This window comes from Pleurodeles waltl, chromosome 6 (assembly GCF_031143425.1).
Source record: "Pleurodeles waltl isolate 20211129_DDA chromosome 6, aPleWal1.hap1.20221129, whole genome shotgun sequence".
In the NCBI taxonomy this organism is placed as follows: Eukaryota; Metazoa; Chordata; class Amphibia; order Caudata; family Salamandridae; genus Pleurodeles; species Pleurodeles waltl.
In genome coordinates this window covers 1,277,702,078-1,277,728,083 of record NC_090445.1, presented here as the reverse complement: position 1 = coordinate 1,277,728,083, position 26,006 = coordinate 1,277,702,078, and the positions used below count along the sequence as shown (strand labels likewise).

Genomic DNA, 26,006 nt, shown 5'->3' with positions numbered 1-26,006 from the left:
ATGTCAGCGCGCAGGGTGGCACACATGTAGGACCCCAATATCATATCCAGCATGGATCAATGCCACCTAATGGCGCGCAAGGGTACTGATCAAGAAAAGTCTCTGGATCCAGACTGATGCCTGGGGGAAATTCTAAGGTAAGGAATCTGCAACTAAATGTCTTTATCAGACTGTTACCATAACCAAATTAAACTGGCCCAGAAAAACTACATAACCAATAAAATAGAGCAAGCGGGAAACTGCTAAAGTACTTTGTAAAGCACTCAATTAATTTACTGAAACGCAAGCCTGCACGTGTGACATTCTGGCTTCTGAAGATTTATGTGATTCCCTGGCAGACTTTTTTTGAGGAGAAAATTAATCCAATTTACTCAAATGTTCCTGCTATTTTAATGCAGCCTACGGAGCCACCTAATTACACATTGCCATCCCCTGGGGCCACCTTCGTCTGAAAAGGTTTGAACCCCTCACTTTGGATCAGCGTAGGGGCTGTTAGAACAACGCAAATCAAGTTCTCCACTAGATGTGTGCCCTCCTAGCATTATGGCTAGTCTATTCAGTTCTATTGCTCCTTCCATTGTGTCCCTTTTTAACCTTTACCTAGATTCAGCCATAGTTCCTGTGGCCTGGAAAGCTGTGCAGGTTTTACAGATCTTAAAGAGACCTATATCAGACTCTGGAAACCCTTCTAACTATCGCCCCATGTCCTTGTTCCCTCTTAAGTAAAATTTGGAAAAATATCATAAACAAGCAGCTTGTGGCATTTATGGTAGAGCACGAGATCCTGGATCCCTCACAACCCAGATTCAGAGCATCCCACAGAACCAAGACCGTGCTGGTCGCAGTCACGGATACCATTAAACTATCCCTTAATGCTAGCACGCCAGTGAGGCTTGTGCTGTTGAATTTGTCACCTGCTTTCAACACTGTCTCCCATGCAATTTTAATTTACAGGCTGAATGACAGGCATTCACATGCAAAGCGCTTCAATAGTTCAATGATTTTAAATCATCTACAATGCTCATTGAAAAGGGAATCACACAGGGCTCCTTGATGAGTCCCACTTTAACATCTATATTGCCCCTAGGCACAGAATGTCAAAGCATGGAGCTCTGAGATAATATCTTGTGCCCATGACACTAAATTAGTCATCTCTTTCGGGCATGATATGTCCCTGTCCCGAAGCCAAAAAGTAGTCCAAAAAAAAAAAAATAGTTAGATCATACTCTGTCCATGAAGTAACATGTCTTAATCATTTGAGGAAACTGGTATGCCACCAAACACCTATTGAAAAAAGCCTTTCTGTGGCTCCCACTAGCCTTCGGGAAAACGTTAATACAAGCCTTAATCACTAGTCGCTTGGACTATGGAAAAGCTCTGCTTGTAACGGCCAATAAGATACTGATGTCTAAACTTCAGTTTGTTCAGAACACAGCTGGCAGACTAGTATGCAACCTTCCTTCTGGCTCTCCCTCTGCCCCTTTGTTAAGTGCCTAGCACTGGTTACCAGTCAGGAAACATGCAGTTTTCAAGTTATGTCGTTGCACCCGTAACTCACTGACTGGGAAAGGCCACATTAATCTTCAGAGAAGGCTTAAACACCATTTTCCTGTCACACTTCTTAGATCCAAAGACAAAGCCTTACTAAGGATTCTCCTCAAATCTGCACTTTGAGATTTGGTGGGAGGTCCTTCAAGTACCTATCCCCTTTCTTCTGGAACAAACTTCCACTACAAATTTGCTCATGTACAGAGTTGGGTAAGTGTAAATAACTTCTAAAGACGTGGCTGTTTTAGTCAGTCTGCTGGTTTGAGTTAGCAGAGCACCAAGATATACCTTCGACCAAGTGATGATAACATAACATACCAATTTCTGTTTTCAAAACCAGATGAAGGAAGAGAGTCACAAAGTAACGTGTTAGGTCACAGTCCTTGCCCTCCTAAAATTCTGACTGAGATTTTGTTAAGTGTGTACAAGGTACATCAAAATAGTTTTTGAATTCTGGACAATCCACCAACCTATATCTACTACAAGTCATCTACTTTTCAAATGCAAATTTGGACTTTGGAAAGTGAAAATGCTATAAAATTACCACATGAGTGCAGAGTGAGCATACTGAGTTAAATGCATGTTAAAACTGGGCGTTACACACTAAGGAACTGTTAACAACTCCAATCAAAGGAAAATTTGAACAGTGTTTTTAGACAGGGAAAATAAAGAATAGTGCAAAATTGAAAGCTTACGAGGAGTTCATAAGTATGTCCCCTTAGCTGATTTGCTTTATCAGTAAAAAACTGAATTTGTGGTAGATCCTTATACCTTGAAACTGGAAACCTAAAGAGGGCAAAGGCAATAAATATTCTATAGCTAGCAAATTCATTTCCTCTTCGGTTGGCGAATAAGGTAAAAAAAACAATCCCACTGGGATTTAGTACATGTTGGATGCTTTCCTGGCATATGGTTGGGACTTCTTGCATCTGAGTTCAGTTCCCTTTTTTCCCAGAAATATTTTCACAAAATAAATTCATAACCGATTTGAAGTAACCAAGATGCCTCATCATACAAGAGTTGGTATAATGAATTGAAAATGTATGGCAAGCTTAAGATAATGAAGTGGCCCTGCAAAAAAATATTGCAATACGTTAGAATCCATCCATGTGAAAGAAAAACACATTACAGATATGAAGATCCATACTCCAATAATACATAATCAAAAACTACTCTCATCTGCTCTTCTAAATCCCATTGTCAAAATAGGGTCACATGTAATCCTTTAACTGACGGTATAATGTGTCATGCAAGCTAGCTTCCAAATTTATGAAAATCTAAGTTAGGGTCACTGGCATTCGGTGTTTTAGGAAGCCACTGATGTGAGTTTTTAAAAGAAGAATAAGCAAGCTTAAAGGGATGCACATGCATCACCGTTCACCCACCCATTATGGGCTAGACTGTCAGACTGCATTCAAACCTTTTTTTTTTTAAATCACTTATACCAACCACCAGTGCTGGGTGCGTCTTCAGGTAGATCCACATCCAACATAAGGTCATCATCTTCTATGTCACAGGAATCAAGGTTATTCAAAACATCCTACAAAGTAATTAAGAAACATGAGAAGACATAGTAAGGATATGCCAGAACCAACCTACTATTTGCTATACTGTAGTCCTCTTCAGCTCTTACATATAAACATGATTTTTTGATCTTGGTTTCTGCTATTAACCTTTTTCAATTAGAAAAACATATTTCAACTAACATAACTACAACTGTTCAATATACAAGTCAACTCAGCAAATTAATTGGGGTCTATCAATAACAAGTGGAATGTCCTCCCAACGTGGAAGGGTGAGGGAGGGAAGAAATACCTAAGCAACATGACACCTTAAATGCAACGTTTTAATATAGTACCAATCAAAAGGCATTCTCTAAACACATCCAGAAAAAATATTACTCGAAGAAAACTGGCCATTTGTGAATGAAAGTTTCTGCTTCAACAGACAGATTCAATCAAGTGAATTAATAGGGCTGCTAGGCAAGTGAACTATTCTGATCAGCAGCTAGGTTCTAATTAAATTTCCCATTAACTGAGAAACTATGCCAAACACCAAAGCAGACGATTTTAGGCTCTGTTTATTTTACTAAACAGAGTTACACAATCTGTTTACATTGGATGAAGCATTCAAAGAGTGTTTAATGAATGCACCCTAAACTTGTTGATTTATCGCTCTACGAGAGAGGAACATGTCTGACGAATACTCTCGGAAAAGATTAAGCTTCCCACAGACTTAATTTATTTCTGCTACGCGCATTCACATAATCAGATAAGGAGCACAGTGTTCTCTTACATTGCTCCTAAAGCTACAATGGCCTTCTACTCCAACTCAAAGCCTCCCCCTACCTTCTTGAATTCCGCAAGAAGATGAAGACATGGCTTTTCAATAAACCAAGCAACCACAGGCAGGGCTAGGCACTCAGAAGTGCTCAGTACAAGGTTACTCTCAGAAATTACAGTGCACTTGACAAACACATAACATACTTAAGGGGTTTATAATCTCACATACACTGCTCCTAAAAGCAGTGAATGGAGCATTATAGGGAGATCACCTCCACCATGAAGTGCTATGAAGAGCAAAGGATGGTATGCAGGGCTCGGGTGCGCCAGAGTGCATGAACCAGTACCTATATATGTTATGATGCGAAAAGGTGCAAGCAATGTACAATTGCTTTTTAGATGTCTGAATTAAACATTTGATTTCCATTTCATTACACGGACTCACACTTTTACTTAAAGGACAAACGGATTTCGCAAAAATCTCAATTTTCTTTAAATGTCAACCAAGGTTTCTAGGCTCCAAAGCCAGGCACTCTGCCACTAGACCACATCATACTCTCTTACACCACTGGCTTTTATTGCTCTGCTAATACACGAGACTTCACCACAAGTCATCAACAGACAGACAAAAACTTTCATGGTTTCATTATATGTGAACAGCAAGTGAGCCCAAAACCAATACCTTTCCCAAGTGTTTCGCTTATTGAACATTTAAATCATTTAAGATCTCATCTCCTTTAACATTAGTCTCTGCTTGTAAAGAGTCAAATGCAACCTGGAAGGTCATTCCTTTCCACAGTGTCCAACCCCATTCTAAAGATGGGACATCTATTGACAACTGCATTAGAAATGTGGGGACAAAAGACTGAACGTATAAAAGTCTGCAAATATTTTTCCATAAGACCATTAAGAAGGCATGGCAGATCTTAGAGAGGCTGGCTACCAGGACTAACATGAAACCAGTAGCAGCGCCAAACATTTGATGTGAGAACAGCACAGTGCTCCTCTCTAACTTAAAACAAGAGCAACAGGGCAAAAGCATTTATTACATAAATCGTTGTGAAATATTTTCTAAATATTACATACCATGAGCATTCCTTTTGAGACTACAGTAGTTTCTCTTTCTAGATCAGGGACCCAAAGTAAATCAGAACCAAGAGATGACAGCAGCTTTCTCTGCCATTGTGTTATCATGATTAATGTCATAGTTCGATGGTTTTATGAGGTCAGTAAAAATATGGGAGCCTCTCCTACTACATATCTCTGTGGAGGCTCAACAAGCAAGCGATTGAAAAAAAAATAATTCACGTAGTTTTTCCTTTACTTTTACTTATAATTGGCATAAATTATTTTGAAAAGGTTGCCCTTCAACTCAACTTCAGTAACATAAGTATTACATAATTTTGGCAACCTGAGTGACACTGAAAACATGACAGAAGCAGTCAAGTTGAACTAGAAAGAAATGTTTAGAATACAGAATGTAGGAAAATTAGGAGCTGCACTACCGGCTGGCTCTGACGTTGAATGCCCGCTTCCTCTTAACTGGGCAACCATTTTTTTGGTTTATTTTTCTATTAAGGGTTATGGGCCTGCAGAAAGGCATTCGGCTCATGCGACCCTTTCTAGGAGTTGGGCAAAGTCTGACCAATTGGTCTACGCCTATATAACACTGTGCCCAAGTTGGAGGGAACGATGGATGAGCGCATTAGATTGATGGACTCTTGGATCCGCCTTAATTTAGATTAAATACTGCTGTTGCAGTTGAACAAAAAGGAAATGCCGCCCCTTGCTCCATAGTTTACAGATGCAGTCTTAGTCCTAAAGAAGGACTACAAACGATTGGAGTGTGGGAGACGGAAGCAACATTTCCCCGATGATAAACTAAACGGAGGATAACAGAATATATCATAGTGCATGTAGATCTGCCCGTGCAGCCTATTGCTTAAATAGATCTGAGACTGCTACTTATTCACCTAATGACGTTTTTCCAGACAGTTACATCCTTCATGGACTCCTCCCATGGGCCACCACACCCCTCCCCTTCTTAAAAGTACTGTAATATTTTGGCAGAGTTTTTCTGCAACAAGGTTGCAACCACCCATTCTACCTTTGATGGTTCAGCCATGTCAAGCTATGCTACCACCTACTACTAGGACCCAATAGAAATGTTGACCTCTTTTTAACCTTTAGAGCCCACAAGTCTCGAATTAAGCTCACCTTCTGACCTTTTATCACTGGAAGAGCTCAACATGGAGGGTGACATGCTCTTCCCAATTCTTACTGAGCTGCTGAACACTTCCGTGGCCTGGTTCCTAGGGCACGGAAACACATTTGATCTCAAGAGCAGTCCTTTCAAAAGCCCAAAGGGCATGGAATAGCCGAAAGGTTGCTTTGGCGATCTCAAATGTGGAAAAAATTGACATAGTTCAATACTGAAGATCGTATAACTAATGATTTCTGTATTCGCAAGATTTGAGTGAAAAGGTGACATGACTAATGTGTTCAGTAAACGTTCATCTTTGAGTTCACAGGCTGATCTTTTTAGCTGAATAAATTAGTGTTGACACGCTGAAAAAAACTTTCTTTATCAATAGCAGCTATTCACAGGTTAGCCACAAGATGGCAACAAAACAAACAAAATGTAGCAAGCAGGACCCGCTTTGCATTTTCATACCAATTTAAATATAGAGATATGTCTAAATGGTTACCGATATACGCATTCGGAAAAATGATTTTCCAAATCTGCATATCCTCCCAGTAATTTTTTAATGTGAGATTCAGTATATTGTACCCCAATTAATCGGTATGCGCAATTAACAACGGTCTATTCAAGTATTTGTAGTCATAGCTGTTAACACACACAAAGTTGAACATATTATTGAGCATTTCGGGGTGTGCAACAACAATGCCACCTAATGAATAAGAAATCTACATCTTCATCCTATCGACAGGGGTTTGGCGAATTGCCAAAAGTGAATGGTCTAAAACCGCACGACTTTCGCACGGAGTGCGACCGCCAGATGGCAGCGGCAAGCCTGCGCACACTTCACATTTGGATGCTGGAGAGGCCTTCCAGTACCGAGATGCTGCTTTTGCTGCTGCAGGTGCCCATGGCCGATAAAGGACTTGCTTTTGTTGCTAATGTTTCAAATGCTATTGCTTCAGCAGTATTAGGGAATTTCTCTTACTTTTTCCAACATTTGGTCAACCTGGGTGCCAAAAAGATGGTTGGGATTCTCGCCTGAAACCAAACTCTCAAAGCCATGTATGACAATGGGAGCAAAAGTGGTTGCCTGCCTTGAGGCGGTGTAGGTCGCATCTAAGGCATCACAAATGAGAGCATTAGAAATGATCTTCCTCACCCAAATTACTTCTCTATCCCTTTTCTTTGAAGTTTCAGGCAGATACTGCAGTAGGTCTCCTATCTCCCACTAATCTCCATCATTGTAAGGTGAGAGCCATTGATTTAGCAGTGCGCCATTGTGTTATGGCCCTTGAACCCTCATGTTTCCCTGCTAGGTCAATGAACTTGCTTTTATTACCCAGGGGTGGAGAGTCCTATGATCCCTGCATTACTACGCTATTTTCTCGCCAGATATACTACACGCTCAGTCAGGTGGTACGTGGCCCTGTATCTATTGCAAGTCTTGCAGAGCTGATTTGAATTTCTTTTCAGTCCCCCGAGGGAGACCCCTAGATCTTATGGTGTTTTAAGATTGTTCATTTGCACATTTTAAGAGATTATAACGTGGCTAGAAATTGTGTAGAGTTTTGAAGAGTAACTATTAAGATTTTTTTCTTCCCTCTTATCCATATGTATAGGGACCTCGTGGTGTTCTACTGTCAATACTATGACCACGTAATACGCAGATGTGTCATCAGGTGGGGATGCTTTCCAAGGATCTCTCTCAAGTGGGGTCACCTTGAGGGTCCGGATCAGTAATCATACTATGATTATCAAAGAGCTGCAATGGTTTGGCCCTTGTGTCGAGATCGGAACCACTATGTATGGAGTGAGAAGGAGACAGGTATGGACGTAGTGCTTCTGTTATAGCCTCCTCTACTGTTGCTTTAGGTGTTCTCTGCCCATTTTTCCTTTAGAACAGAGTATGACCTAATGCGGGCATTTGCCTCCTTGATTTTTAAGAATATTAATCTACACTTTTTATATAGTTAATGGCTTGGTGGTGGAAGGGATTGCTATAATGTGCCCTTCTAGTTAGGTCAACGTATATGATGCGCTCTTTGTGGTCAGGTCAAACTTCCTGCCCCAAGCAAAGTGTTGAGACCTGCTTCAGCCCTAAAGGCTGCTCAGTGTCCTCTAAGCTTCGATTTCTCTCTGAACTGAAATAGCGTTTTTGGCATCAAACTGTCTTCACTTGACCTCAGAAGTTTGGGCGGACAGCTGTGTGTTTTTGTCCTTGGCTCCTCCAGTGAGGGCAAGGCAGGGTACAGTCCAGATTTTTCTTAGGGCTCGAGTTGAAAATTATTTGATTATCGATTCCCAGAGGAAGTTCTACTTGATTATCCTTTTGAGGATGAGGGTGTGGCACTCTGGCCTGTGTCCAACCCAGAACCGCGAGGTGATGTATTTGTCCTTGCACCTGGTGAGGTTTTCAGAGAGGGCTCTGGAGAGTGCCTATGTCTGGAGTAGGAGTCATGAGAGGAAACATATATGTCACTCCTTTTCTCGTTGGTCTTCAGCATGCGGGTAGGGGAGGTGCAATCGAACCACTGAGGGGCCCTTGACAAACTCCTGTCGGGGGGCGGGGTGTAGCCCACGAGCGGGAAGGCGCATAGCCAGGGAAAAGTCTGAGAATCTGATTGGTCCATGTGGTTTAAAAGGACCAATCAGCTGGGGCCGCCCTGAGATCGCTATCGGGATTTATGGACAGAGGGAGTCCCCTAGGTCATGAGTCTTCCCCACTGTGGAGCCTCGATGTAGGAGCAGAACCGAATTGCGCTCAATGGACATGCACAGGAGTTCTCCTCAACAGGAGGAGAAGCAAAGCCAGTGAAGCTGCTGCGCAGTGCCAAGGATCGAGCCGGAATACACTACAGGAGTAACTCTGCCATATCAGAACCAGACCGAACTACCTGTCGCCGTCAACAGTGGCGAATGAGCTCGCCCAATGGAGCGCTACCACTGGACCCGCCCGGGAGGCTGCAGAGTCTGGTATAGACTTCATGAAATTCTGGGGGCTGATCCAGACAGCGACGCTCTGCACAGCCTACTCACCCCTACACTCCCGGCACGAAGTTTTATAGAAGGAAGTGTAGCAGATGCTGCCTCTCTTCCTTGAGAAGTACACAGTAGTTTGAGACCGATCCTAACAAAGACACGGTCCCACCTATGCACCGCGGCACGCCCACCCGGCAGGAAGCTTCAACAAAAGTAGGCAGCACAGCAGAAGTTGTCTTCCTTCTCTAAAGAGTACGAGCCAGCTCCCCTTTGGTACGCAGCAGCCCCTTTGGTAAGCAGAATGGAGGAAGTGGCGGGTTTAATTCCGCTTCTCTCCGCTGAGGCATAATAGCCAGCCACAGTCCGGGACAGAAACAGCCCCACCTGGTTCACGAACCCTGAGCAGCAACAACAAGAAGGCATACGGATAATCGGAGTGAGCCTGCACAAACTTTGTCAAACAAGCTTGGGCATCTAAAGTACTTAGTCCTTATGTCACCCCCTACACTGCAGTACTGACCAGGAGCCATGGAGCCTTAGGGTTTGCAGCACCAAAAAGAGTAACAGCCGTACAACACCACCATTAATGTAAACCTAGGGCCCAAGGGGCAAGGCGGGAACAAGAGGACGCAATGCCAGCAACCGAAAGTGCTTGCAGCCGTCCTGGGGGCTCTGGGAGGAAGCGTTGCAAGCCCACCAGGTACAGGAGCATAGACTAGGACAACGAGGGGTGGCCAAGGCCAGCTAAGTTCAGGGAGGAAAGCCAGGACAACTACGAGGGACCAGAGTTGGAGATAGACCTCCAGGAGCTGCTAGGGGAGCACGGAGCCTGGTGGCAAGTCGGGACAAAGACTGGGTCAGTAGTCAAGTGGTGGAGGCACTCCAGCTAGGAAACACCAGGGAGCAGACAGGAGGAGGCATCATGAGGGCCAGCAGGCCCCAACGACAACTTCCTTTAGGCAGGAGGCTTGTAGCTGGAAGGGCAGCCCCCGCAAACAGACCTAGGAGGAAGCAGCAGGTACGGGCTTAAGGAAATAGGAGCCCTGCAGCACAACTGCCCAAAATGGAGAAAGCATCTGACAATGAGGATGACAGCGATCACAGGGAGCAGATAGCACCTGTAGCCAGTCTGGCACCAGCCAGAAGGTCTGCAGCACAGCAAACCATGGACAAGGCAAGATAGAATGGTGAGCCACAAGTGTGCAGCTTTGCAGGCACAAGTAGGGGTTAGGCTAATGATGGCACAGCGCCACGTACCTCCGGGGCGACATCAGGAGGGATTGCCAGCTATGGCATGTGGGTGGGAGTACTGAAAGCAGCTACCCAAGGGGCCGTAGGGCAACAGGCTAACTCAGGGCAGGGATCAGTTGGGCAGCCAAGGCCATACTATGCAGGGCAATGGCAAAGCAGGCCTCGGCCATGGGATCACAGTTTACCCCGATTCGCCTGCGAACATGGTGGCAATAGCTGGACTCCGAGAACCCGTTACCCCCAGCTGGTCCTCTGTATTTCTGGCAGGGCATGGGTCCACAGCAAAGATATAGCGGCTGGGCAACCAGTATGACTTCACCAGCCGCGGGCAATCCACAATCAGCAGAATACAAAAAGGTGACAGCAGTAGGTCAGTCCAAAGTAGAGGAGCAGAAGGGTGGCACAAAGGCGACAGGGGAGGCTAGAAAAGAAACAGGCAGCACAGCAAGTAAGGAGCTACAGGTGCCCACTGGCACCACAAAGGCTTGGGTGGGGGTCAGAGAGGCAGTGGGAGGTGGAAGGTAAACCAGCTAGTGAGTACATACGATCTTCAACCAGGTAACCCACCGATAATAGCCAGGGAAACAGGACTGGCCAGCCTCATCCCACTAGCAGTGAAGGAGAGGATCTAGTGTAAATAATATATAAAGTCATATTCACTCTGTTAGAAGTACATCAAGCAGGATTAGAACTGACAGTGCAAATCAAAAATACGAGGATAAGAGAGAAAGATGGAAGCAGAAGGTGGAGTGGAACATTGAGAATGGACTACGGGCCTTTAGGACACTCATAAGTGTATTTGTTGAAAAATTCAAACAAAGCGCAGTAGCCTGGTTTCTGCATGAACAGAAAAAGAATGGGGTGCAACAAAAATATCAAGGCAATGCTTAGCTCCGCTATGATGGCGGCTTCAGGAAGAAAATGCAAATCTGCCAATCACAGACTGGGACCATCAGGACGTGGAGGGATGTGCGACCAATATGGAGCTGCCGGAGGAAGAGTCAGTAGTAGAGAGACAACTTTCTGGGGAACAAGACAGAAAGGGAGGTTGAACTGGATTCCCCAAAGCAGCAGAGTGAAGGTGCACGGGGGAGGGAAGCCAGGTAAAGGCCGCAACACAACATGCTAGAGGTATGACAAAGACAAGTGCAAATAGGGCCAGCCCAGTAAGTTTAGGCATGCCTGTAACAACTTTGGGTGGGGGGGGGGGGGGGAGGGGGGAGGGGGGGGGGGGGTTGGTGCAGCAAGCCAATGAGTGCCACACAACTACCCTCACCCATAAAAACTACAGCCCTGCTGAGGTTATTGAGCGACTACCCTAAGGTTAATGAGAGGCAGTTACTGGCGAAAGGTTTCTTGGAAGGGTTCACTATACCATACCAAGGCCCTCTAACTCAGTGATTTAGTAAAAACTTGAAGTCAGTTCGGGAAACCCCATCCATGGCTAGGCAAAAGTTGAAAAAAAGGTTCACCTGGGGAAGGCTGCCAACCCCTTTTCAAAGCCTCCTTGCAGCAATTTTGTTGCATCACCACTAGGAATTTTACCCAAGAAGGAGCCAGGTCGGTTTAGACTCATCCACCATGCTTCACACCCAGCGGGGATTCAGTCAATGACTGGCTAGATAGGATAGCTGTTCAGTATCCTATGCCACAACAGAATATGCCGTACACCACATCAGGACAACAGAGAAAGGGGCCCTATTAGCCAAGGCTGACATCAACTCCAATTTCTGCTTCCCTCTCGTGTACCCAGAAAGCTATTATTTGCTGGACATCAAGATAGAAGACAGACATATGCTTGCCAATCGACTATGCAATTTCAAGCACCCATTGTGAGGCATTAGCAGTTGGGTGTTGGGGAATCTTCACCCAGCAACGGGATTGAGGGGGAGGGGCGGATCTGATGGCGGGGATTTGTGTCATTGACAGGTGAGCGAGGGTGTCACTGCCACAGGAGAAAACAGAGGGCCCAACTATACAACTGTTAGTCTTGGCAAGCAAGTTAGACACCTTGCAAGGCCTGTGCAGGCTGCCATCAGCAAAAGTAGATGACCCGAAACTACTAACAGTGACACTTCTTGGTAAGAAAAAAGCTACACTGGGGAATATGCACCAACTGCTAGGCAAGCTCAATGTTGCCAACTGTGTAATAGCAGCAGGGAGGCCATATGCCAGGCACCTGGCATGTTTACCAAAAAGGCTGATAGAGGCAGCTCAGGGTCAGGCTGACACAAGGGGTGAAGGAGGATCTCCATCAAAGGGCAACATTCCTAGCCGATTTTAATGGGACCTTGATCTGGCGGGAACCCTGGGAGTCAGCAGGACAGCTGGAGCTCTGTACTGATGCATCTGGGTGTGAAGGCTTTGGGCCATCTTGGGGCAGCATGGGTGGCTGCCCGCTGGACGGCACATTGGCATGAGAAGGTGATCACAAAGAAACTGTGCTGGAACTCTCCCACCATAGTCACATTCTCGATATGGGAAGAGGGGCTCAGCAACAAGCAAATTAATTTGTGGGTAGACAATCATGCAGTGGCCCAAGCACTGAATTTGGGGAAAGCACATTGCCCAATAGTGGTCCGGCTGCTTAATCATTTGGTGGACTGTCTGCCCAGGGCTAATATTGCAGTCAGGCCCAGGCCCATTCCTGCAATGGAAAATGTGGGAGCCAATGCAGGTTTTTTTCAGTGGCGGAAATTCAGGGAGTTGGCACCGCATGTGGATCTCAACAAGACAGCGCTACCAAGAGAACATCACCAGGGCCCAACGGTGGGTGTTTCCACGAAAGGATTATGAGAGAATGTGTCTGCGCAACACAGCAGTCTTCTGGATGGGCAAGTCGGCGATAAGAACACCTGCTGCCCAGCATTCAACACACCATGAGGCAGGAAGAAAAAAATCTGAACCAATAGTAATGCATGTAGGGTGGTTGGTGGGGGGGGGGGGGGGGAGGGGGAGTGTACAACCTAGCTTACCTGGGGCATAGTGATTTATTCTGGGCCATGATAGCCAGACTCTGGTATGGTCAGAGAATATAACTCGATTCAGATGAAGGGGAGCAGTGGATAACGCAGCAGTAAAAAGGTCCAGGAAGAAGTTGAATACTACCATGTCCAAGATGTCCAAAGCCAATAGGAGGGGCTTTGTTAAGCATGGGCTCAACCACCTCAAAATGCAAGGATATTACAAACCGGACGGGGGAAACTTGAGGGAGCTGTGTGAGTTCAAGAAATCACAGCCAGCGTGGCAGAGACAGTACAGAGGGAAGGCATTATACCCAAAGAAGGAGCACCAAGTTCGTGCCCTTGGGATGCCTCATGGGAGGGGCACAGGGAGTAGGCTATTGGTCAGCAAGGGATCAACAGAGGACGGAAACAGAACTTACAGCCTGGGTTAGGCACAAGCCCCCCCCCCACCCCCACCCCCACCAAAAAACACTTGTCAGCAAGGTGTAGCAGCCTAGAGGTCGCAGGATGTGCTAAACCCCTGCTGAAATGGGCCATTCGCTCAGGGTGCAGTCAGGAGGTGCTGTTTTAAACTAAATTGATTGATCTGGATCTACAGACAATTTGGAAATAATGTTTTATGCTTGGTGTGTAATTTTGAACTGCTATGTTTGTTCCTGTTCTGTGAATAAAACTGCAGCCGTTTTCCTCAGTCTTTTGACTGACGTGTTGTCACAAGGGAAGGCAAGGGAAGAAGTCACTCGCCCATTTGGGAGGGGTTTGGGCTAGCTGATGGTCCCGCCATTTCATCGTCAGAACAGAGACTTATTGACGTCCTTGATGACCACGGCAAAAGGTGACTAAGCAGAGTATTGGTGCTGCATGGTAGAATAGGTCGACCAGTCTGTCACTCCAGTGCCAAATAATATTTTTAGATCTGACAGCATTACACAGTGAACAAACTGCTACATTGAGGTCACTTTCTGGGCATAGGCTTTATACTCCCTGCTGATTTTATCACAATAATTTACTTTCCCATTTACGGCAAAATCTAAGCAGTATGACCCTTATATCCTACCCCCAATCCAAGACATTCTCATATAACATGGCCTCAGGCTCGTCAAGCAAGTCTGTTTCAATGCAGTTGTTGTACGGACGTTCTCGTGATAGTTTCCTTTTCAAACGAGCACTGTCGCCCGAGCTAAAGGGCATCAGAAGCCATTTTTGCTTTTGAAGTACACAGTGGGTGCAGATCTGCAGAAATGCATCAGAACCTGATAGTGGAAAATACAATCTGAGATGGAGTCAGTGCCCTGGTGCTTTGAGGGTTCAGGTGAGGTGTTAAGTCACCTAGAAACTGGAACTACTTCAAAGAAATACAACTTGCCACCTTCAAGACCAACACATGATGGCAGAAGTTCGTACCGCATGTTATCTACAGCAGCACATTCTGTATGTGCATTTGGTATGACTTGTATTTTAATCAAACAGCCCAGCAATAGTCCATTGGTTCCTTAGTCGCTGACTGACACAAATCTGTCAAGTTTGAAGCTTACTTACCTTGCAGATTCAAAAGTAGAATCAGGGCAGAACACTGTAATGGCAATTGCTGGAGCTCTAAAGATCGCCTGCCAATCTGGACATAGTGTTAGACCTAGCGGGCATCAGGGAGGAGAAAAGGACGATGTAGCACAACTGGTGATGGTCAATACTACACATGCTCTCCCCAATATGCTATGAATGATTTGTGATATGTAATGGAATCACTGACATCAGGCTGTAGCAACATCTAGTGTAGGAATGGCATGAATGCTTCCATAGGTGTCTACAAACAAAAAAGCTATTACAGTAATACATGAAAGTAGTACATACTGGGGAATACCAAGGCATATTCAACAGAACTCTAAAAAATAGACACATTTAAAGAAAAGCCTTCATATCTTGAATAATTTCTCCTGTTATTTCAAAAATGTATTTTACTAACAAACATATGTCACTGACAGCTGAAGGAGGTTGTCCACACTGGCTTATTGGCACTGTTGCCTCTTTCATTACTCTTAGCAAATGTTATTTACATAACCTGTCTACCATCAGGCCAATTAACTCTTAATCTTCTTAAAATAATTAGTTGATCAACAATATTCGTATCACATTAATTTACTACATGTCACCAAGTTAAAAATTGCAGTAACATTGAAAAATTGTTTTGGCAAAATTAACTAAGACGGCTTTTGAAACAATTGTTCCTCTAATTCATGTTTTTATTTAAGAACATACTTATGCAGTCCCTACTTCTTAGATAAGGAAACTGGTGAACTTTAAGATCCATCTTATTCAGGAACCCCAGTTCTACATATTCTGATGGTCTTCCTACATTTTGCTATCTATCAAGAAATAATCCTTTTGGGCATTTTCAAAAAGGTCCTCTTTTGGAACATGAAAGACAGGACACCTGGGATATTCCTGTAACTTGTAGTCAAGACTCCTGGACGTCTACTAAAGCCCAGCTCCAATTTCTGTGGAATGACTATCAGTATGCCATGAGAAATAAAAATAAAATAAAAACTATGAAGCCGTGAATACTATATGAATACCTATAGGTATCCAATCTCTACAGAAGTACTCATACTCTTACACCTTATGATTGATACCCTAACATCCCCCATCTCCCAGCACTAAACTCCATATTGTGTTCAAGCAAACATCCTTGGGTTATCCAATCGCAAAGTCTTGAGCTAACCCACTGCCCAAAATAACTTGTTCTGTCTCATGCCCCAGTTACTTAGCCCATCTCAAGCATCTACTGTTTGTTCTTCTTGTTACATAATCCTCAGCAATTGGCATTTCTAAAGCTTGTCAATAATTTTATACCTGGTTCCACTTGTGTAAACACGAAAGTCCTCCAGTCAAGTGCAAGTCCTGCTGTTCTGTTCTAACCCCCTGTCATATCCTAGCCCATTTCTCACTAACTAGGGGACTGATGTCTGGATCCTCCACAAAAATAACTGCTTGTTTACATACAGCAGATTAATATTCTCCTTTGGGTATTGGCAATAAGGGAGAAAACATCAAAATTATTTTCTTTTTCTGAGGGACTGCTGCTTCTTAGCTGTACTGATGGTGTTCCTTATCCAAGGATCCCACAGTGAACAACTCTTCGACTAGAGTGATAAGAATTGAGAGCAACCAGCACAAACAGGACAGTGGTATGTGATATCAATTTCAGGAGCAAATCTTTGGACTTACTGACATTTGGGAAGAGCCAGTCGCAAAGCTGTAACTACCCTTTGTTGCAAAATGTTGTTGCAACCCTTCTGTCATTGAAGCATAGGTCCTCTGTCAGTCAAAGAGATGGGCCAAATGCACATCATAAATGCAATACTTTAACGAAAAAGAAACTTCAGCAATTTGGTGGAGCGAGTGTGGAATATTGCTGTATATGCACTAGCCCAAAATGGGATAATTGTTACAACAAAAACATTCAGGAACAGCATGCTCATCTTATTCACAACTGGTAGGGATAGATGCTACTTTCGTCACTAATGAGGGTCCACTATTAGATCTGAAGAACAAGGCTACTTCCTTCACTAATGATGGTGCGATACTAAATTTTGAAATCAAGTTATTTACCTTGCATAACAATGTCTGATGGGCTAAAATATGTTTATATAGGCTCCTCCTACTATGAAATATCGTCATGCACCGGAACGCAGGGAGGTTATTGAATCGTATACTATGGGTTCTCATACTACAGATGTGAGACTGTGCAGAAGAAAATCAGCTGCTAACACCATAAAACATTACTCGGACACCTGTCTCCGAATTTAGTCACAATGTTTCCAGATAAGCAGGACATGGTCAGTAGGGTAATTTAAAAGATATAGATATATATAGATTTAGATATATATAGATATAGATATAGATATATATATAGATATATAGATAGATATATATATATAGATAGATATATATATATATAGATAGATATATATATATATAGATAGATATATATATATATAGATAGATATATATATATATAGATAGATATATATATATATATATATATATATATATGGAAAATGTCACTTACCCAGTGTACATCTGTTCGTGGCATTAGTCGCTGCAGATTCACATGCTGAGCACATCCCGCCAGATGGCGGGATGTGCTCAGCATGTGAATCTGCAGCGACTAATGCCACAAACAGATGTACACTGGGTAAGTGACATTTTCCGTTCGATGGCATGTGTAGCTGCAGATACACATGCTGTGCATAGACTAGTAAGCAGTTATCTCCCCAAAAGCGGTGGTTCAGCCTGTAGGAGTTGAAGTTGTTTGAAACAATGTTCGTAGTACTGCTTGGCCTACTGTGGCTTGTTGTGCCGTTAGCACATCTACACAGTAGTGTTTGGTAAATGTATGAGGCGTAGACCATTTAGCTGCCTTACATATTTCGGTCATTGGAATATTTCCTAAAAAGGCCATGGTAGCACCTTTCTTTCTAGTTGAGTGTGCCTTTGGTGTAATAGGCAGTTCTCTTTTTGCTTTAAGATAACAGGTTTGAATGCACTTAACTATCCATCTAGCAATGCCTTGTTTAGAAATTGGATTTCCTGTATGAGGTTTTTGGAAAGCAATAAATAATTGTTTTGTTTTTCAAATTAGTTTTGTTCTGTCAATGTAGTACATTAGCGCTCTTTTGATGTCTAATGTATGTAGTGCTCTTTCAGCTACAGAGTCTGGCTGTGGGAAGAACACTGGTAATTCTACTGTTTGATTTAAGTGGAACGGTGATATGACTTTTGGTAAAAATTTAGGATTTGTCCTTAGAACTACTTCATGCTTGTGTATTTGAATAAATGGTTCTTGTATGGTAAATGCTTGAATCTCACTTACTCTTCTTAAAGATGTGATGGCAATTCAAAATGCAACTTTCCATGTTAAGTATTGCATTTCAAGAGAGTGCATGGGCTCAAAAGGTGGACCCATGAGTCGTGTTAAGACAATGTTGAGGTTCCATGAAGGAACTGGTGGTGTTGTTGGTGGTATAATTCTCTTTAGGCCTTCCATAAATGCTTTTATGACTGGTATCCTAAATAGAGAAGTTGAGTGCGTAATTTGCAGGTAAGCTGAAATTGCTGTAAGCTGTATCTTAATGGAAGAAAAAGATAGCTTTGACTTTTGCAAATGTAGTAAGTATCCTACGATGTCTTTGGCAGATGTGTGTAAGGGTTGAATTTGATTATTATGGCAGTAATAAACAAATCTTTTCCACTTATTTGCATAGCAATGTCTAGTGGTAGGTTTCCTAGCTTGTTTTATGACCTCCATACATTCCTGTGTAAGGTCTAAGTGTCCGAACTCTAGGACTTCAGGAGCCAGATTGCTAGATTCAGCGATGCTGGATTTGGGTGTCTGATCTGTTGTTTGTGTTGCGTTAACAGATCTGGTATATTACATTGTGAAATGCCTGAACCCTTTGTGGACTTGGAGTGGCAATCCCTTTTGCTGTGTTGATTGTCGCCCCTAAGTATTGCTGTGTTTGACACGGCAGAAGGTGTGACTTTGTGTAGTTGATTGAGAAACCTAGTTTGTGGAGGGTTTCTATGACATACTTTGTGTGTTGTGAACACCTTTTTAGCGTGTTGGTTTTGATTAACCAATCGTCTAGGTACGGGAACACATGTATTTGCTGCCTTCTGATATGTGCAGCTACGACTGCCAGGCACTTTGTAAAAACTCTTGGCGCAGTTGTTATTCCGAATGGCAACACCTTGAATTGGTAATGTATCCCTTGGAATACAAACCTTAAGTACTTTCTGTGTGAAGGATGTATCGGTATATGGAAATATGCATCCTTTAGGTCTAGTGTTGTCATGTAGTCTTGTTGTTTGAGCAGTGGGATTATGTCTTGTAATGTCACCATGTGAAAGTGATCTGATTTGATGTAGGTATTTAATGTTCTGAGATCTAATATAGGTCTCAGACTATTGTCTTTTTTGGGTATGAGAAAGTACAGAGAGTAAACTCCTGTTCCTTTCTGGTGTTTTGGTACTAATTCTATTGCTTCTTTCAGTAGCAATGCTTGAACTTCTAGTCCTAGAAGATCTATATGTTGTTTTGACATATTGTGTGTTTTCGGTGGGACGTTTGGAGGGAATTTGAGAAATTCTATGCAATAACCATGCTGGATAATTGCCAGTACCCAAGTGTCTGTTGTTATCTCCTCCCAATGTTTGTAAAATTGGCTTAGTCTCCCCCCCACAGGTGTTGTGTTGGGGATGTGTGACATTGAAGTCACCGCTTGTTTTGAGGGGCTTTGGAACTTTCCTCTATTTTTTTGGAATTGTCCCCCTCTATATTGCCCCCGAAAACTTCCCCGCTGATATTGGCTTTGATAAGTGGGCCTTGCTTGTGAGGTTGTGGCCTCTGTAGGTTGACCTCGAAACCCTCCCCTAAATTGTGTTTTGCGAAATGTGCCTCTGCTTTGTGGGGAGTAGAGTGCGCCCATGGCTTTTGCCGTATCAGTATCTTTTTTGAGTTTTTCAATAGCAGTGTCGACTTCCGGCCCAAACAACTGCTGTTCATTAAAGGGCATATTCAGCACGGCTTGTTGTATTTCCGGCTTGAATCCTGACGTACGCAACCATGCGTGTCTCCTTATCGTTATTGCAGTATTTACTGGCCTTGCAGCCGTATCTGCTGCATCCATTGCTGACCGTATCTGATTATTGGAGATACTTTGTCCTTCTTCTACCACTTGTTGTGCCCTTTTCTGGAACTCTTTGGGTGTTCTATGAAATGCTGCATTTCGTCCCAATGAGCTCTATCGTATCTTGCCAAAAGTGCTTGTGAATTGGCAATACGCCATTGGTTTGCTGCTTGTGCTGCAACCCTTTTACCCGCAGCATCGAATTTGCGACTCTCCTTGTCTGGAGGTGGTGCATCTCCCGAGGTATGAGAGTTTGCTCTCTTGCGAGCTGCCCCAACAACCACAGAGTCTGGTGTTAATTGCTGCGTAATATAAACAGGGTCTGTTGGCGGTGGCTTGTACTTTTTCTCCACCCTTGGAGTTATGGCCCTGCCTTTTACAGGATCCTGAAATATGTGTTTGGAATGCTTTAGCATTCCCGGGAGCATAGGTACGCTTTGGTATTGGCTATGAGTGGAGGAGAGTGTATTAAACAAAAAGTCATCCTCAATTGGTTCTGAATGCAAGGTGACGTTATGAAAAGCAGCTGCCCTTGAGACCACCTGTGCGTAGGATGTACTGTCTTCAGGTGGCGACGGCCTCGCAGGGTAACAGTCTGGGCTGTTATCTAATACAGGAGCATCATAAAGGTCCCATGCATCGGGATCATCTTGACTTATTGCAGTATGAGTTGGGGATTGCATCAGTGGTGGAGTGGCTACCGGTGATGTGTGCATTGATGGTGGTGGAGATGGTGGTGGAGTTGTTTGTCTTGCCACCTTTGCCTGTGGCTGCTTGTCCTTTTCTTGAAAGGCAAGTCTTCTTTTCATCTTAATTGGGGGAAGAGTGCTTATCTTCCCTGTGTCTTTTTGAATGTGGAGCCTTCTTTGAGTGTAGTCTGGCTCAAATGATTCAAGTTCCTCTCCGAACTTATGTCCTTGCATCTGGGAGGACAATCCCTGTTCCTCTGTGTAGGAACCTGTTTTCGGTTCCGAGGCTGGATTTTTCGGAATCGAAATCTTTTCGGTCGCCTTTTTGGGCTCAGAGGAAACCTTCTTTATTTTCGGCGTCGTGGTGTCTCGGTGCCGAACCATTTCGGTGCCACTGTCTCGGTGCCGAATCTGCTCGGAGCCGCTGTCTCGGTGCCGAGATTGTTGTGTGGCGGTATCTCGACCGGAGTCGGATGACTTCAGCACATGCATGCCCTTTTTTCGGTTCGATGATCGGTCACCTATTTTTCGGGTTAAGCCATGGCCTGTTGGCGGTGGCGTCCCCTGGGCTTTTGTTGTCTTCTCGTGAGTTTTATGTTTCGACGTCTTACTCACGGTATTCGGCGTTTCTTCGGGATCGAGCTCGTCCGAGTCCGATTCCTGGATGGAGAAGGTTTCTTCTTCCTCCTCGAAACGCCCTTGTCCTGTCGGCGCCGACGCCATCTGCAGTCTTCTCGCTCTTCGGTCTCTTAATGTTTTCCTCGACCGAAACACTCGACAGGCTTCACAGGTATCCTCCTTGTGCTCTGGAGACAGACACAAGTTACAGACCAGATGCTGATCTGTATATGGATACTTGTTATGACATTTTGGGCAGAAGCGGAATGGGGTCCGTTCCATCAGCCTTGAAGAGACACGTGGCCGGGCCGACCAGGCCCCGACTGGGGATCGAAAAAACCCCGAAGGGCCACCGGAGCTCTTCAAAAGTCGTGTCGATCTGTTGTAACTAACCCGATACCGAACGCAAACAATACCAACGATTTTTCAGAGATTCTAACTAACTTTCCGACCCGAAACACGGAGCGAAAAGGAACACGTCCGAACCCGATGGCGGAAAAAAAACAATCTAAGATGGAGTCGACACCCATGCACAATGGAGCCGAAATGGGAGGAGTCCCTCGGTCTCGTGACTCGAAAAGACTTCTTCGAAGAAAAACAACTTGTAACACTCCGAGCCCAACACCAGATGGCGGGATGTGCTCAGCATGTGTATCTACAGCTACACATGCCATCGAACATATATATATATATATATGAATAAATCCAAAGAGTAGCAGAGAAGAAATCTAACCATGGTATATGTTGGGAAGAGCCATTGCAGGGGGAGACCCAAGGAAAAAAGCATCATGCATACATGGATCTGCGACTCCACCCTGGAGGGGTGATGACGTAACCCATAACGAATTGTGGTCTACCAGGCATATGATAACTCTGCTACAAGGCCGCACCTTCTAAGGTAAACATCAACGCATCACCACTGCACATCTGACCAGGCTCTATATTAAATTTTATTTAAACTGTATAATGCATACAATTCCTCAGATGGTAGTTATCTGTGTGCACACCCATATTTATTCTCAAACTCTTTACCATACTCCTTTGCAAGCTTAGCTAGATGTTTGCTGCAGTATATCTTGAATAATCTCTGCCAAAGAAACACAGAAACATTTCTCACATAGTCAACAAAGAACCCCCACACCTCTCTATCCATCCAGCCATACACTGAAATTGAATGCTTAAGCATTCCATCACTTCTTGCTTCAAATCCACATACAGGTGTCACAACAAAACAGATTATGAAAATAAAATCCACAAAACAGATAGAACATGCTTCCATCCAAAACACTCCTGCAGAATAATGTGTTGACTGTCCACACAAATGCTCTTTGCCACATAGAGAGGGATATACCCTGAAAAATGAATTTAACTAAAGTACAATACAATACAAACAAGTATGGGAAAACTATAAAGACTTTAAAAAAAGCACCACAAACAAGCTTCCAAAGCACAACCTAGATCAATTTCTCTAAACATCAAAGATACACAGCACGGTCAGGTGCTATGGTGGCAAAAGCATTCTCAAGGAAAGTGATTTCACAAAAATGAGTTGTCTCGGTCATCTACACAAATTTACTGGCCATCATTTTGCTGCTAAGAAATTCTGTCAAAAGAGATGGGACTATTAAAATAAATAATTGTTTTAAAACAAGGAACACACCCAGATGCATACAAGCATCCATGTTACTATTATCTTCCAACTTCTATAAAAGCCTAAGAAATTACATTGTTTCGTAACCTGATGAGAAGAAACCTTCTCCAAAGTGAAATTCTACCCCAAGAACCATGAAGCACACTTGCAGGTGTTCATTTCACCTACTACTGGCTTGTATCATGTGGCATATCAAGTCTACTTTTAGGACACAGGAAAGAATGATGCAATCAGTGATGGACTAAGGAACTGCATGTTACGAAACTAGTTCATAGAAGTCACCGTCTAAGTCAGCAACTCAGAATAAATTAGGTGTTGGCAGCATTAGTACTAACTTCACATGCAAACTAATGAGCTAAGAAACATAATCCATACAAACATGTTTCCTCAAAATGGGTACAAAAACTTACTATGCTGTTCATTTCTGAAGACTCGTAGCTTCCGCAAGGATGGACACTCCCGATGGGTTCTAAACCCTCTTCATCCCACATGTATGTTCCGTCTGAGCTGTCAGAAGGTGAAAGCTCCAATGAGGATCCCTCTCTGTATTCCATGTCTGGGGATATCGGAATGATATCGTATGTGCTTTCAGAGCTTTCATTTTTATCCCGTACTGCTTAAAGAAACAGAACAAACATCAATTCACAAGCTACCCTCATACTTAAAACTAAACACACAATACAAATACAGATTGCTTCTTGGAAATTCACATTTTAAGAATCTGAAATAAACAATTGTTGGTTTGTGATATTCACTTTGACAACTTTTGTCACTGCATTACTGTGAGTCAATTGCAACACTACAGTATTACAGTATATCCTGTCTGTTTTTAGGGTTGAGTGTGCAAGCGTTCTAGCCTGTTGTATTCTCTCTGTGGGCTTTTAACCACACCCACTCTTGCTATTCATTCTTTGTTGTGCTGGCCTTAAATGCTTCATTTTTGTTGGTGCATTTTGTGAAATGCCCCTTTGTGTGCTGAGTTCCCTCTCCAGGCGTTTTGACTAAGTGAACATTTCTGTTGACCATTACACTACGGTCATGCTTCCTTCTGTTACAGTTTCAGTTTGCCTTTCATCCCAGCCGCGATCCTTTTTAGATACTCAAGCAGGGAGCAAATAACTCTCGCTCATGCTCATAGCGGTGGTGGCGCTTTGCTCAAAACTATTACAGTTAGCAATAAAGTGATGTGCACAGAAACGTCGACATTTATCGATCTGAGATTATAATTCGGGTCTTCACGATCTCCAGCCAGTAGACCACTTTATTTGCATTTGCTTTCGTCTCTGAATGGAAAACGAATGCACTGACAGATACGGATGGTTTGCAGTGGAAGTACAATGTACAGCTCTAACTCGAGCAAACTCATGACCATTGCTTTTTAAATGCTTGTTTAAATCTGATGCGCCATCAGTAGCTAGGAAAAAATTCTCCTTAGGACTTCCAATCGTGTCACTGACCAGAAGCTTCTCTTCCGTGACGTTCTTTGTGATTAATATGAATTTTCCTGCAAAATAATCAACTCAAACTGTTTCTGCTCCTCAGATTGCAGCGCGCGTTTACAGATCCACAGTTAAGCAGTCTCTGCCTGAGCTACTGAGAGTACTGAATTGTTTTCCATGTCCTGAGGGCAGGGTGAAAAGTAAAATATGAATAAAAATGTGAATAAATATTTGCTGAAAGAATGTTACCCAAGAGTGATATGACCTTGCAAGATCGGTGTGGGGAGTACTATGATGAGGGATGTGCAGAAAGTTAGGAATCCTGTCAAAAGAACATTACCATACCCAAGTAACTTATTCTTGTAATCAATACTCCTAGTAGATTACTCAAGTCAAACTACTTTCAAAGCAGCATGAAATGACAGGCACTAGGACTGCGTCCAACCAAATTAGGTATTTAGTAGAAAATGTTTCGTAGGGCGGCTTGGGCAACTTTTAACTTATTCCTCGTGTTAGACCTGTCAGCTCTTGTGCTTTTCCTGTCTTTTTGCTTCTGACCTGTTTTTTATTCTGTGTTGCATTTTGCTTTTGCTGGCTTTAGGACTCTGGGCACGCTACCACTGCTGACCAGTACTAGAGTGCAAGTGCTCTCTGTGTAAATTGCATTGGGGATTGGTTAAACAATGATTGGCATATCTGATTTACTAGTAAGTCCCTAGTAAAGTGCACTAAGTGTGCTCAGGGCCTGTAAATCAAATGCTACTAGTGGGCTTGCAGCACTGATTGTGCCACTCTCATGCCCCCTCCGCCTGGGACGCCGCCTGGGACACCTCCTGATGGCCACCCTCGCTGGGAGCCGCACCAACGCCCACCAACCACACCCGCAATCTGGGTTCCATCGGTTTCATCCTTGACTCATCGCTCTCCATGACCCAACAAGTCAATGCCGTCTCCTCCTCCTGCTTCAACACCCTCCGCATGCTCTGCAAAATCTACAGGTGGATCCCTATCGAAACCAGAAAGACGGTTACCCAGGCCCTCATCAGCAGCAGACTGGACTATGGCAACGCTCTCTATGCAGGAACCACAGCAGCTCTCCAGAAAAGACTGCAACGGATACAGAACGCCTCCGCACGCCTTATCCTCAACATCCCCTGCCACAGCCACATCACAGCCCACCTGAGAAACCTACACTGGCTTCCCATCAACAAAAGGATCACATTCAAACTCCTAACCCACGCCCACAAAGCACTCCACAATGCCAGATCAGCATACCTCAACGATCGTTTCACCTTCTACATCCCGAATGGTCAGCTCCGCTACGCCAACCTCGGCCTTGCCACCGTCCCACGCATCCACAGGACAACAACCGGTGGCAGACACTTCTACCTCACGGCCAAGACCTGGAACACCCTCCCATCCACCTATGGCAGACCAAGGACCTACTGACCTTCAGGAGACTCCTCAAGACCTGGCTGTTCGAGCAGTAGCAGCGCCTCCTCCCCCCCCACCTCTCTTCCTCCTCCTCAAAGCACCTTGAGACCCTCAAGGGTGAGCAGCGCACTATACAAATACACTGACTGATTGTCTGCAGTGTTCGTGTGTGCATCTAAACTGCCATGTCGACCTGGCTAGTGGACTCACACTTGCAAGGACCAAACCTCTTATTACATGAAAGTAACCCCTAAAGT

At 44.0% G+C, this 26,006-nt stretch overlaps 1 protein-coding gene across 9 annotated transcripts in view; it reads right to left on the bottom strand.

Annotated features, from left to right (window-relative positions):
- Positions 1–26,006, bottom strand: part of CCSER2 (coiled-coil serine rich protein 2) — a 492,874-nt gene that overhangs the window by 269,591 nt on the left and 197,277 nt on the right. For 6 of the 9 annotated variants that reach the window (XM_069240582.1, XM_069240584.1, XM_069240577.1 and 3 more), the window contains 2 exons: positions 23,287–23,489; positions 2,998–3,088 (listed from right to left, as the gene is read on the bottom strand). In XM_069240582.1, the coding sequence (XP_069096683.1) occupies positions 2,998–3,088; positions 23,287–23,489 (294 nt within the window). Of the gene's footprint in view, positions 1–2,997; positions 3,089–23,286; positions 23,493–26,006 lie in introns of all 9 variants that reach the window. The other 3 variants (XM_069240583.1, XM_069240586.1, XM_069240579.1) reach the window with 1 other exon arrangement.